We start from the raw sequence: 14,859 nt of genomic DNA on the forward strand, positions 1-14,859 counted from the left end.
TCCTATTCACTATAATCTTAAGATTAATATCACAAAATAAAAGAATCTCAACTTGTTCAAACAACTATTTAATAAAAATAATTATCAAACATATTATTATTATATTTAATATAAATGAAAAAAAGACCATTTTCTCATAAATTCCTTTAAAAAATAAGACCTACACGTCTAGTCTCCTATAGAACCCTACCACAGGTAGATGCTTAGATCCAAAGAGCACCAAGGAACAACTACATTATATAAATCCAACCAAAGTCTTCACACCAATAAACACAACCAAAATTATCACACCAAATAGCAATTAAAATTAGGAGAGTCCATCCTTGCATCACAGGCATGGAGAGACCCTACAACAAAAAGCATGGCCCTTTCATGCAAGCACAAAAGCAAAACTTTCATGCAATAAAAATTAGAAGAGTCCGTCCTTGCATCACAGGCATGGAGAGACCCTACAGCAAAAAGCATGGCCCTTTCATCGCAAGCACAAAAGCAAAACTTTCATGCAATAACTGCAATATGCCTGCTCTTGTACAAATTAATCAAAACTACCTCAACAAAAGAGTTCATAAATAAAGATGAAGTGACGTGGAACTTCCAAAACGTTTTGAATATCTCGATCTGGTCCACCTTTGAGACATTAACCATTCATTATTACAACATTTGAAAAGGGGTCATCCAAAAGCAAAAGAAATGGTCTCGAAAGTTACAGCGCATGGACTCATATGGAGTTCGAATTGCTAATCAATCGAAGAATACTGTGTCATGAAATGACCATTCAATTACGTACAAACACAAAATGAAGCATTCATTGGGACAGCAAGTTTGCAGACAAAAAACCATTTAAGCAAACCAGTATAAACGTACATTATACTTTTACCATACTATAACAGTCGGTCACAAACTGAAACCAACTTAGTACAAAGATTCTCGCTATATGTACCCGCACATTAAAATACTGTCTATGGTATTTCAGTGGGTATCAAATATATAATAGAGCATTCTACTATACTCACATAATTAAGAGAAACAGTTCCAAACAGTACAAATTTATGTCTCGTAAATTTGAACACCCCTGGATGGAATACCGTTAGTTTAACATGCTTGTTCAGAATGTGCTCGCATGGCTTCAAATCGTGGCTCTTTGGCATCAAATTTCTGCTGGTTGTAAACATTCATATAATCCCCAAAACAGAACTTTGGATAGAATGCAGAAACTTGTTCTCCTCCATTATCTTCAACCATGGTTTGGGTTTTCTCTTCTAGGGCAAGAGAAGCAGCAGGATAGACGAATGCATTGACAGAAGGATTATAGAAGGATGCCACTGATAGCCGGTTTCCATCTTTGGTAGGAAGAATGCGATGCCATGCACTCTTGTATTTCCCTCCACTCACAACTTCCAACTGGTCTCCGATGTCTATGACTATGGAGTAAGGCAGGGGCTCCACATCAATCCATTCTCCCTCACTGAGCACTTGAAGCCCGGGGACCACATCATCTTGGAATAGAAGAATGAGGCCACCTGCATCTGTGTGAGCTCGCAGGCCATCTATCAGATCTGGTCTCGAGCATGGCGGATAGTGACTCACTTTTGTGCCAAAGAATGGCTTCTCTCCTCCTGTAAATGCCTCCTTTATATAACTCTTCTCCAGCCCCAAGTTCAAGCTTATTATCTCCAGCAGCCTCTCTGCAAGTTTGTAGATTTCTTTCTGGAATTCCTCCATGGTTTTCCTACACATAAACGAAAACCCATTAATTTGATTCTCCATACCAGTCTTGTTTTCAAGAAAAGAAAACCAATACCATTCATGATTTCAAGAAAAGAAAACTGTGCCGATGTATGGCGAAGATTGGCTGACCGGATTCTGTTGATATTTTAGTTTCCTCATGACATTAGGGTTATTCTATGTTATATGCTATAGACTTAATCTCTCGTAAACTTTGAGATCCTATGAACCCTACGAATGTAATTTTATGTTCTTCCATTTTTCATGGATGGTAAGATTCCTTTGTCTAGATATCCTAGACATCATTGATATGTGTGAGCAAAATCGAATGATAGGAATCTCTCTATTCCCTCTCTGCAGTTGCTTTAACATCTTCCTATTACTTTCCCTTCCCTGTTGTTTTAGCCACTTTGTAAAATTAGGTTTTTTCTATGATTTATCTATGGACTTTAAGGCCGATCTACTCTAATAGTGTTCTTTAGGCAATTCCTCTTCCCTTATCTGATAAGAATGTACCTCTTTCGCCCCCCTTCTCGGCTGCTGCTTTAACTACATAACTACATTGAATATAGTATATGTTTTATACTATAATAAACTTAAACCCCATATGAAACTGAAGACCCCACGAACTCTAAGAACGTGATTTACTGTAAATCCTCTCTCTTTTCTCTAATGCTGATTTAACCACCCTGGAAGATTGGATTTATTTTTTATTTTATACTAGAAAGATCCCTGTGAATTCTAAGATTGTGATTTGGTATCTATCTTAGAAATATGTACAGTATAATTTTACAAATGATAATTTATACACTTATTCTTTAATAGGTAAAAAGAAACTAAATGTACTTGAGATCGCTGGGCTTTGCTGGCCAGGAATTTGTCTTTTGTAGGTCATTAATCATGAAAATGTCTTCCCAATCAATGTCACTAATCTTCTGTGACTTTGTAGGTGTTTTGCCCATCTGTTCATCCAGAATCAGATTGTTCAGCATTTTCACCATGGCAGACTCGTTGAAGCTTTCCTCCCTGTTGAGCTTGTAATCCTCTTTGCACAACTTCTTCACACGGTCCATGAGACTGTGACTTATACCGTGGTTCAAGATCTGAAAAGGCCAAAAGCAACAAGAAATCAGAGATTACATATCTTTTTGTTTGTTGATTTTCAAAATGATAAATAGGGTGATCTATCTTCAAAATGATAAATAGTGTGATCTATCTTGGAAATAATGGACTACGACCTTCAGACCATATCTCCTGAACTATCTTCAAAATGACAACATATGATTAGAGAAGAAAATGGAATTATGGTAAAAGATTAACAAAACTAGGAAAGACCTATCAGATGACCCAACGTAACAGCCCACACAACTTATATTGGGTTTCCTTATAGGAGCCTCTGGTCATATACTGAATCAATTGAAGAACAACTTATCTAAAAATCAACTTTTAAAATTGTAAATAAACCAAGGCTAGAGGTTAATAGATGTTGGAAGTAAAGAAATTAAATTAGCTAGCTGGAGTTTTCCCAGATTATATATTGATTGTACCTGAAAAAATCCAGGAGTTTCACACGCATTTGAAATCTGAGCCATGATTTCATCTCTACCTTCTCCATTGAAATTACCCATATCTATCACAGGGATGGCCATGTTGAAAAGAACTCAAAGAGCGGGGAAACTAAGAGCTAATGATACTTCTTTGAAATGAGCTTTGAAGACATAGACGACACACAACATGTATATATATCACATCTCTGGCCTCTGGTAAGGTCAGGGGTCACCCAAGGTGTTAAATCTAAACCCTACTCAGCTTGATGTCCAAATCAATGTACGTGCTACACATGGCAATAATTGTACAAAGTGTTTAGGCAGAAAATAAATTGCCCATACACTAAAGTACTGCATTTTCCATGTTAAACCTTCCTTAATTTTTGTAATACAATGAGTGCCTTCTTTACATCTGAGCTTTGAGATATTTTTAATTAAAACCTGAAAATCATTTACAATTATTCGGTATGACTTTGAAAGGTTCAAAGATAAAGGTATCCAATTTTCAATTTTTAGTGACCTATTTCTCCGATCATTTGTTCTTTCAAACCACTGTTGATTTATTTGTGAGAATTCATGTTGACAATAGAAACGGAATCTTGCTTTCTGTAAATACCTCATTTTGAATCATGACAAATTTTGTTTTCAAGCCAAGAAATATCTGCATTTTATTTACTTTTCAAACGTATATATTTAACAAGAACTCGCCATTATCATCTCCTACAATTTAGCTTAGAGGTTACTAGAATTTAACAGAATAAAGACCTCAAATTCTTAACAGTTACCACCATTTATCCTCGAAGTTACCAAAGATCACAACCCAATTATGAAGCTTATAACCCATGATTAAGTTTAAAGAAATGGAAACCACATTTGTAGAAGTGGGATCAATCAATTGTCTGGCGCAGGCCCCATCTTTTTCCTTGAAATGTTGAAGGCAGAATTATCTCCGCAAGAATCGGGATAAGCTTGACGTACCACAGATGAGCTCGTCACAACTTCGACAATATAAATGCCACCAGTGACCATATTTGAAAGGAAGGACTCGGTACTCTTCTCTGTTAATCAGTTGTATTAATTATTGATTAAGAGCCACTAAATTTCAGTTCAATAAATCTTAAAATCTTATTACGCCGAGAGGCGTTCTATACAATGGCAGCACAAATGTCCAGCACGAGAATATGTCAAGATTCCTTGTCAATAAAAAAGATTTGGGAGCAGTTACAAACTTCCAAATTAAATATTAAAAAAGAATTTTCGAAATAATAGCTGGCCGAAATAATAGGAAGTCAAATGGAGGCCGAAAGAATAGGCCCAAAAAAGTGGGACCCGAAAAAATAGGGGCGAAATAATTTCAATATGATTTTTTTTTGTTAAATATAATTTTGCATGCACATTCATGCTTTTTTTTTGCGGAGAGTGGGGGAATTTGAAACAAATTCGTGGAATGTGAAGAGACGTCTGTTGGGGATATGAGGAGCCTCTCAGAAGTTATAAAACCAAGGCTCCTCATTTCCATTTTATGTTTTTGCAGAAAGGAAGAAAGATGAATATCATAGCATCTCTGCGATGGGCGAATTTAGTCTGAAAAATGTGCCAAAAGAAAGTAATCAGCTGGATGCGGCATTTGAGATGAAGATGAGCATCATGGCTTACTAGAATCTTGTAAAGATGAGGCTTGCGGATGAGATTCCGCTCCATCTTCGCTTTACTTTTCTTGAAATGGTTCAAACCGATATTATGAACTTCATCATTCAGGAACTAGTGAGAAATGGGGAGTCAGCAAAGATAGGTGAAATTCTTCGAGAGAGGCCGAGAACAGCCAGTAAGAGGAGGGACCTCCTCAAGAGGATTTCTATGTTGAGGGAATCGAAGTCTACGCTTTCAGACCTTGTTGGTAAGCTCGGAGATGACTAGATTTCTTTCTGAAGTTTCTTGCCTTTTTTGATATTTTGTTTTGTCTTGTGGCGCTGAAGAAAGATGAATATCATAGCATCTCTGCTATATATATATCAGACTGTACTACGAAACGGTTGTATTTTATACTTATGACTCAAATCTCAAGTTGATTTAGATTTAGATTTAGATGTAGATGTAAATTGAAATTCAAACCGAAAAAGTAGGGCCCGGAAAAATAGGGGCGAAATAATTTCAATATGATTTTTATTTTTGTTAAATATAATTTCAATATGATTTCGTAGTATACCTGTGTGTCTTCTTTAAGTTCTTTACTAATCTTTATCGCCTCCCTGCAATGGATTGTTTTTCAGTGTATTTTAGCCGGTGTGATTCATGAGTACGGAATCAATTTAAACTATTGGTGCAAGAATGCAAATCCACGGCAAACCCATTTTGGATTCCGTCATACTCTTCTATCAATGTGAAAAAAAATTATTTCCCACTTACATTAATATTAATTGGTATGGATTTACTTTCATTATATAATGTATGATATGAACAAAATAATTTATATTAGAGAAGATACAAATAGTTGGAAGTCAGGAATAAATTGTTGTTACATAGTTTTAAAATCTGTATTATGCAGAACAACAAATCTTTTACATAGTTTTAAAATCTGCATTATGCAGAACAGATCTATATTGTGTAGATTTTCTATTTTTAATTTAATCACGTTTGAAACAGAGCAATTAAGTTTTACAATGGGGTGGGTAGATTTGGTAATTTAGTAATTCAACATAAAAGTCATCATTTAATCAATAAAATACACTTCAACACAGTTTATTTCTTCCTTGAATCCTAAGCATTTGATATTTTAGTCATTCATTTTAATATTTTCAACTTGGATATTTTATATCTTGATATTGCTTACTCATCTTTGGAAGATGCAATGCCAAGATGAGACAAAGTTCATTCAAAACCATTAGATAAATGAAAAAAATTAATGCATTTAGTGCACAAAATAAAGAATGCATATGCAGTCAATTTTTTTCTCAATATTTATGATAGCTTATTCTTTAAAATAGAAAATAAAAAATAGAAAATAGAAATTATTCTTTTATGTATGTAGAAAAAAATTAGAAAGATTTTATGTATGTAAAAAATTAAAAGAATTCTATATACATCTAGATTTTTTGAAAAGAATTCTATTTACATATACATATTTTGATTGAAATAACCATAATGTAAAAACAAAATATAAAATAGAAATGTTAATATATGTATGTAGAAAAAATTAGAAAGATTGCATGCATCTAAAAAAATTCTATTTACATCTAGATTTTTTTAGAATGGAAAAAAATGGATAATAGAAATATCAGTTGCATGTTTGTAGAAATAAATTAGAAAAACATTTATCTAGAAATTAAAAAGATTCTATATGTGTCTAATTTTTAGATTTTACTTTATTCTAAACTAATTATTAATGGATATATATTTTAAAAATATTTATGTAGTTTAAAGTTTAGATTTTAATTAATTTGTATGCAAATAGGAAAAAGAATAAATATTTTATATATATGTAGATTAATTTCTACTTTTAAAATTTACAAGTAAATGAGTACTTTATTCATTTAAAGTAAACAAGTTTTTAAGTAATATATTTTTATTTTAGAAATATATAAATCATAATGTTCATTTATTATTACTTATTTAATATACTTACTCTCAAATCTAAGAAAATAGAAATGACATTTTACTAACTTTGAAATAGGCAAGTTTTAAGCAAGTTCGTTTACAAAAATACCAAAAATATATTTGGTCTTTGATCAAATTGGAGTTAATATTAGAAATATAAATATGATCATTAACAATTAAGCTAAATTCAGTTCAAAACAATAATATTATTTAAATTTAAATAAAATAAGCCATGTTTACTTTGAAACATCAAACAACTAATTAACTAATACAATAATTAAATTAAATGAATCTATTATGACATAGAAAAATATTTTCGAAGTATAATTTCTTTGTTTTTCAATCAATATGAGTTTTTTTTTCTACTTGAAAAGATAAACCATCCTAATTGTCATCCTTAGTTAACCCTAATAGCAGCCCCTACCTTAGCCCTAGCCCCAACAATGATGTACAATCTAACTATAATCCAACATTAAACTATAATTATAGCACTAAAACATATCCCTATTGATATTCTAAACTCTAATCATAACAAAAAGTGGGGACCCCCGCTACGTGGCACAATTCTGGGTCTTGGAGCCTCGCGAAAGCACTACAGAGTGACGAAATGTCAGAAAGGTGACATGTGGTAGCATGACACAATTCTGGGCTTTAGAGCATTGAAGAAACAATGCAGCATAAGGAGGCGCTAGAATGGAGGCTCATGGAAAGAAGAGGAAAGACTTTCATCTCGCTGGCAGAAAACTACGAAAAGAGATAATATGATGTGTTAACCTCCCACAAAAAATGCAAGGTTGACCACAAGGGGGAATTTGGTATCCCCAAAAATGAATGATGGTCATCGATGAAGGTCTTCCTCTCAAAATAGACGGCATAGATGCATCGTGAATCCTCACCAATGAAGGATTAAGTCGCAACCGTCGATGTAGATTCTCCCCTCAAAAAGGATGACTGAGATGCAATGACGAAACTCCTCCCAATGAAGGACTAAGTCACATTCGTCGATCAAGATTGGCTTTATTTCCAATGGATGACTAAGATGTAGTGAAGAGATTCCTCCCAACGAATGAAGCAGATAGCACAAAAGGTGCGAACCCCCTCCATGTGGCACAATTTTGGGTCTCAAAGACTCATGAAAGAATTGTGGAGTGACGAAATGTTGGAAAGGCAATGCGTGGTAGCATGATGCAATTTTTGGCTTCAGAGAATTGAATAAACAATGTAGCATGATGATGCATCAGAATGGAGATGCATGGTAGCATCTTGTGCAATTCTAGGCTTTAGAGTGTTTCGAAGACACTAGCGTATAAAGAAACATTAGAATGGGAATGCATGGCAACATCTTGCACTTTTGGAAAGATGGGAAGATAGCTCGCGAAGAAATAAGAGTTATCGAATCTCGTAGCATGAATCAACCTGACCAAGAAAAAATGATCCAGCGCGGTCAATGAAGAAATCGAGCCAACACAAAATGTTAGCCACCAACTTTAGCGATGTTAACCCTCTGCAAAGAACCTATCCCATTTAAGGTCTCTCAGATCAGACATTAGTGATGGTTTGAATAGGGGGAAAAAATAGCACACAATGCCCTCCTAAATGAAATTCTAAATGTAACACTAATAACCATGGTCCTACTTCTTTCCCTAACCTTATCCATGAGCATGGGAATATACATATTATTATATAGGGCCCCTTATATAATAATAAATATAATCTAAAATCCCAACCCTTACTCCCCTCCTAACTATAACTATGACCATAAGAAAACTTCTAAATATAACCCTTCCTCTAACTCTAACCCTAACCTTAACCCTAACTATAACTGTAACCCTATCCCTACCACTAACTGTAACCCTAAATCTAACTCTACCATAATTGGACTTTAACCCTAACTATAACTGTAACCCTAAACCTAACTCTAACCTTAACCGTAACCATAACCGTAACCCAAAACCTAACCCTAATCGTAGCTAGAATTCTAATACTCTATCTACCCCTAACTTAAACTATAGCCCTAACTATAACTCAAACTCTAACCCTAACTCATATTCTAACCCTAAACCTAACCCTAACCTTGACCCTAACCCTAACCCTAAGCCTAAGCCTAACCCTTTGTCTGCCCCTATCTCTAACCCTAACCCTAACCCTAACCCTACCCCTAACTCTAACCCTAAATCTAACTCTTGTTGTAAATCTAACTCTACCATAATTAGACTCTAACCCTAACCCTAACTTTAATCCTGACTGAAACCGTAACCCTAGCCCTAACTCTAACCTTAACCCTGACTCAATCCCCTTACCCTAACCTTAACATTGATATAACTCTCTCTATATATAACCCTAACTCTAAATATAAACCTAACCCTAACCCTAACCCTAACCCTAAATCTAACTCTAACCCTAACTGTAAGCGTAACCCTACCCCTACACATAACTCTAACTGTAAATCTAACTCTACCATAATTGGATTTTAATTTTAACCCTAACCCTAACTCTAACATTAACCTTGACTCAAAACTCTAACCCTAACCCTAACTCTACCATTAACCCAACTGTAAAATTAACTCTATTGGTAACTCAAACCCTAAACCTAACCCTAATTCTAACCCTAACTCTAACTCTAGCTCTAGCTCTAATCCTAACTCTAACCATAACTCAAACTCAAACCCTAAACTTAATCCTAACCCAAATTATAATGCTCTGTCTACCCCTAACTCAAACTATAACCCTAACCCTAACTCAAACTCTAACCCTAACTCATACTCTAACCCTAAACCTAACCCTAGCCCTAACCCTAACCCAAAACCTTACCCTAACCCTAACCCTAACTCTATCTATAACCCTAACCCTAACCCTAACTCTAATCCTAATCTTAACCCTAATTCTAATCCTAACACTAACCTTAACCCTACCCCTAACTCTAACCATAAATCTAACTCTACCATAATTAGAATCTAACCCTAACCCTAACCTTAACCCTAGCTCAAACCCTTACCCTAACTTTGTCCCTAACCATATATCTGTGTATGACTATAACATTTTACATTACAATATCCCAAAATAAAAATATATATTTTTATCTAAATTAAACTCCTTATATTAAATTTAAAATAATATTTGACTCAAACCTTAACCGTAACCCTAACCTTAACCATGAGCATTACTGTAACCCTAACCTTAACCATAAACATAACTCTACGCCTAACTCTAACCCTAATTCTAAATCTACCATAATTGGACTCTAATCCTATCCCTAACCCTAACTATAAGCATAACTCTAACCCTAGCCTTAACCATGAGCATAACTCTAACTCTAGATCTGACTGTACCATAATTGGACACTAACCCTAACCCTAACCTTAATTTTGATCCTAACTCAAACCCTAACCCTAACTCTAACATTAACCTTGATTCAAACCTTAACCCTAACCCTAATCCTAGCCTTACTATAACCCTAACCCTAATCATACCCATAATCATAACTCTAACCCTAACCCTAACCTTAACCATAAACATAACTCTAACCTGAACCTTAACCATAACTCTAATGATAACCATAACCATAATTCTATCCTTGACCTTAACCATAGCTCAAACCCTAACCCTAACTCCAACCCTAACCCTAATGCTAACCCTAACCCTAATTCTATCCCTAAGGTTAACATTAACTGTAATGTTAACTTTGTCCCTAACCATATATCTATGTATGACTATAACATTTTACATTACAATATCCCAAAATAAATTATTTTTTATCTAAATTAAATTCCTTATATTAAATTAAAAGATATATTTGACTCAAACCCTAACCCTAACCCTATCCCCACTATAACCCTAACCATAACCATAATGATGACTCTAACCCTAACCTTAACCATGAGCATTACTCTAAAACTAACATTAACCATAAGCATAACTCTACCCCTAACTCTAACCCTAATTCTAACTCTACCATAATTGGATTCTAACCTTATCCCTAACCCTAACTATAAGCATAAGTCTAACCCTAGCCTTAACCATGAGCATAACTCTAACTTTGGATTTGACTCTACCATAATTGGACTCTAACCTTAACCCTAACCTTAATTTTGATCCTAACTCAAACCCTAACCCTTTAAACTCTAACCTTAACCTTGACTCAAACCTTAACCCTAACCCTAACGTTAGCCTTACTATAACCCTAACACTAACCCTAATCATAACCATAACCATAACTCTAACCCTAACCTTAACCATGACCATAACATTAACCCTAACCTTAACCATAAACATAACCCTAATCTAAACCTTAACCATAACTCTAACAATAACCATACCCATAACTCTATCCCTAACCTTAACCATAGCTCAAACCCTAACCCTAACTCCAACCCTAACTCTAATGCTAACCCTAACTCTAATTCTATCCCTAAGGTTAACAGTAACTATCCGAGAGGCCCCTATTTTTATTTAATCCCAAAGTTATTTTAATTGAAGTTGGGATTAATGAAAATTAAAAAAGGCGCCTCGAGAATGATTACTCTCGGCGTAATATATATAGAGGTATATATAAGCTAGTGGCAGTCGCGGCACAATAGGAAAAATATTTACTTTTTACTTTTTATTTTGATAAGGTTACTATAAAATTGTTAATTAATTTTTAATTAGAGTTGTATGAAGTTACTATAAAATTATGCTTCAAAATATTTTTTTAAATTTAATATAAGGAATTTAATATAGATTAAAAAAATATTTTTTATTTTTGGGATATTGTAATGTAAAATGTTATAGTCATACATGGATATATGGTTAGGGACAAAGTTACCATTATAGTTAATGTTAACTTTAGGGATAGAATTAGGGTTAGGGTTAGCATTAGAGTTAGGGTTAGGGTTTGAGCTATGGTTAAGGTTAGGGATAGAGTTATGGTTATGGTTATTGTTAGAGTTATGGTTAAGGTTTAGATTAGAGTTATGTTTATGGTTAAGGTTAGGGTTAATGTTATGGTCATGGTTAAGGTTAGGGTTAGAGTTATGGTTATGGTTATGATTAGGGTTAGTGTTAGGGTTATAGTAAGGCTAACGTTAGGGTTAAAGTTAAGGTTTGAGTGAAGGTTAAGGTTAGAGTTTAAAGGGTTAGGGTTTGAGTTAGGATCAAAATTAAGGTTAGGGTTAAGGTTAGAGTCCAATTATGGTAGAGTCAAATCCAAAGTTAGAGTTATGCTCATGGTTAAGGCTAGGGTTAGACTTATGCTTATAGTTAGGGTTAGGGATAGGGTTAGAATCCAATTATGGTAGAGTTAGAATTAGGGTTAGAGTTAGGGGTAGAGTTATGCTTATGGTTAATGTTAGGTTTAGAGTAATGCTCATGGTTAAGGTTAGGGTTAGAGTCATCATTATGGTTATGGTTAGGGTTATAGTGGGGATAGGGTTAGTGTTAGGGTTTGAGTCAAATATATCTTTTAATTTAATATAAGGAATTTAATTTAGATAAAATAAAATAAAATTGGGATATTGTAATGTAAAATGTTATAGTCATACGTAGATATATGGTTAGGGACAAAGTTAACATTACAATTAATGTTAACCTTAGGGATAGAATTAGGGTTAGGGTTGGAGTTAGGGATAGGGTTTGAGCTATGGTTAAGGTCAAGGATAGAATTATGGTTATTGTTATCGTTAGAGTTATGGTTAAGGTTCAGATTAGAGTTATGTTTATGGTTAAGGTTAGGGTTAGAGTTATGGTCATGGTTAAGGTTAGGGTTAGAGTTATGGTTATGGTTATGATTAGGGTTAGGGTTATAGTAAGGCTAGGTTTAGGGTTAGGGTTAAGGTTTGAATCAAGGTTAAGGTTAGAGTTAGGGTTAGGGTTTGAGTTAGGATCAAAATTAAGGTTAGGGTTAGGGTTAGTGTCCAATTATGGTAGAGTCAGATCTAGAGTTAGAGTTATGCTCATGGTTAAGGCTAGGGTTAGAGTTATGCTTATAGTTAGGGTTAGGGATAGGATTAGAGTCCAATTATGGTAGAGTTAGAATTAGGGTTAGAGTTAGGCGTAGAGTTATGTTTATGGTTAAGGTTAGGGTTAGAGTAATGCTCATGGTTAAGGTTAAGGTTACGGTTAAGGTTTGAGTCAAATATTATTTTAAATTTAATATAAGGAGTTTAATTTAGATAAAAATATATTTTTTATTTTTGGGATATTGTAATGTAAAATGTTATAGTCATACATAGATATATGGTTAGGGACAAAGTTAGGGTAAGGGTTTGAGCTAGGGTTAAGGTTAGGGTTAGGGTTAGATTATAATTATGGTAGAGTTAGATTTATGGTTAGAGTTAGGGGTAGGGTTAAGGTTAGTGTTAGGATTAGAATTAGGGTTAAGATTAGGATTAGAGTTAGGGTTAATGTTAGGGTTATAGATAGGGTTAGGGTTAGGGTTAGGGTAAGGTTTTGGGTTAGGGTTAGGGCTAGGGTCAGGTTTAGGGTTAGAGTATGAGTTAGGGTTAGAGTTTGAGTTAGGGTTAGGGTTATAGTTTGAGTTAGGGGTAGATAGAGCATTATAATTTGGGTTACTCTATGAAAAATCCTCTTTGTGATCTTGATAGGGTTGTCTTCCAACCATAAACTACCATTATGCAATCAGCTCAAAACTAGTCTAATCCATTCTATCTTGAACACTATAGGGAAATCTAGGACTCGCATTAAACCCTTCCTCTAAATGATTTTATACTCTTCCTTTAACACTCCATTCTCACATAATTTCTCATATGCCTCCCTCATTTCCATATCACCTATAGCTCCTATTTTGTAGTTGTAACATTTCTTTACATCTTGAATCATTACAACCTTTTGGGGTATGATGGGAAGGGCTCGTGTTAGGTCTTTTTTGTATGCAGCCTTTGGGATTGGACAAAAATTAGTTTGCCTAACCTCCTTGGACACTAATTGAACTTCAAATGTTTCCTTTTCCTGAGTTTTTCTTGAGCTGGATGCCATTTTACACAGACTAGGGTTTCAACACAATGAAAATATGAAACTTCATAGCTCAACACAGTCATAAATACCTTAGAATCAATGAAATCGTGCTTGAATTTTGTTGAAATCTTTGTATACATTGGTTTCTTCACTTTGGATTTTCTTTGCACTCTTTCTCATCTTTTCTCTATGTTCTTGATGAAGAAAAATGAATGAAATTATGATATTATACCCTATTTTTATAGCATTTAATGTTCAGTACATTTACAACCATCCGCTTGGCTGTTGAAGGATTCTTCATTGCTTAGCTTCCATTGTCTTTCTATCACTCACCTTCCACTAGAGTATTACTTGCTCATATTTAACTAAGTTATCCTCTTCACTCGGCTTACTCTACCAACTTGGCTTGTACCAATCATTCGACTCCTACAGTCTCTGACAATCAACTCAGGCTGTACTAGATTTTACTCAGCATTTGGGGACAACTTGACAACACTTATGAAATATTGACTTTTCAACTTTTCTTCTTTGTTCATGCTAATTCATTCTTTTTAGTACTTTATTTTCTAGGAACTGATGTATGGTGGAACTTTGTAAACTAGTCCCTTATGCCTTCTCTTGCTTAGTTGGATGAGATGTGACCACTTGACCTATTAGGTGAAGTGATCCCTTCATTTGATGTGTTGATCTCATCTTTCTTGTTCATTTGTCCTCTAATGTGTTCAACATCTACCTTCTCTTTACCTTTTTCATTCTTTTGAGTTGGGTGCCTTTGACTTTGTTGGGCGATTCCTATTAATATGACTAGTCTTCAAGAAATTGAAGCATGTAGTTTTGCTCAACCAGCTACTATAATTCCCTCTAAAAAGTGTCCTTATGCAATTTTTAGGAATGTGTCCATATTCCTGATAGTAATGATAGCTATAACTTGTGTTGTAGTCCCAATTGTAGTGATGACCATGGTTTCCTTCCTTTGTTGCTTGATTTGATGTCCACATAGGCTTTGATCTACACTCAAAACCTTTATGTCCATAATTCTTGT

At 34.4% G+C, this 14,859-nt stretch overlaps 1 protein-coding gene across 1 annotated transcript; it reads right to left on the reverse strand.

Annotated features, from left to right (window-relative positions):
- Positions 1–839: 839 nt before the first annotated feature.
- LOC149559089 (1-aminocyclopropane-1-carboxylate oxidase-like) lies at positions 840–3,437 on the reverse strand. The gene is made up of 3 exons (XM_089833049.1): positions 3,273–3,437; positions 2,572–2,828; positions 840–1,729 (listed from the first exon to the last, which is right to left on the reverse strand). Exons 1-3 carry the CDS (start codon positions 3,372–3,374, stop codon positions 1,093–1,095), a joined length of 996 nt encoding a protein of 331 aa, XP_089689175.1. The 5' UTR covers positions 3,375–3,437; the 3' UTR covers positions 840–1,092.
- Between the last annotated feature and the right edge of the window lie 11,422 nt (positions 3,438–14,859).

The sequence above is a fragment of the Cupressus sempervirens genome, chromosome 5, assembly GCF_028749045.1.
Source record: "Cupressus sempervirens isolate cs-2001-9-10 chromosome 5, ASM2874904v1, whole genome shotgun sequence".
Taxonomy (NCBI): Eukaryota; Viridiplantae; Streptophyta; class Pinopsida; order Cupressales; family Cupressaceae; genus Cupressus; species Cupressus sempervirens.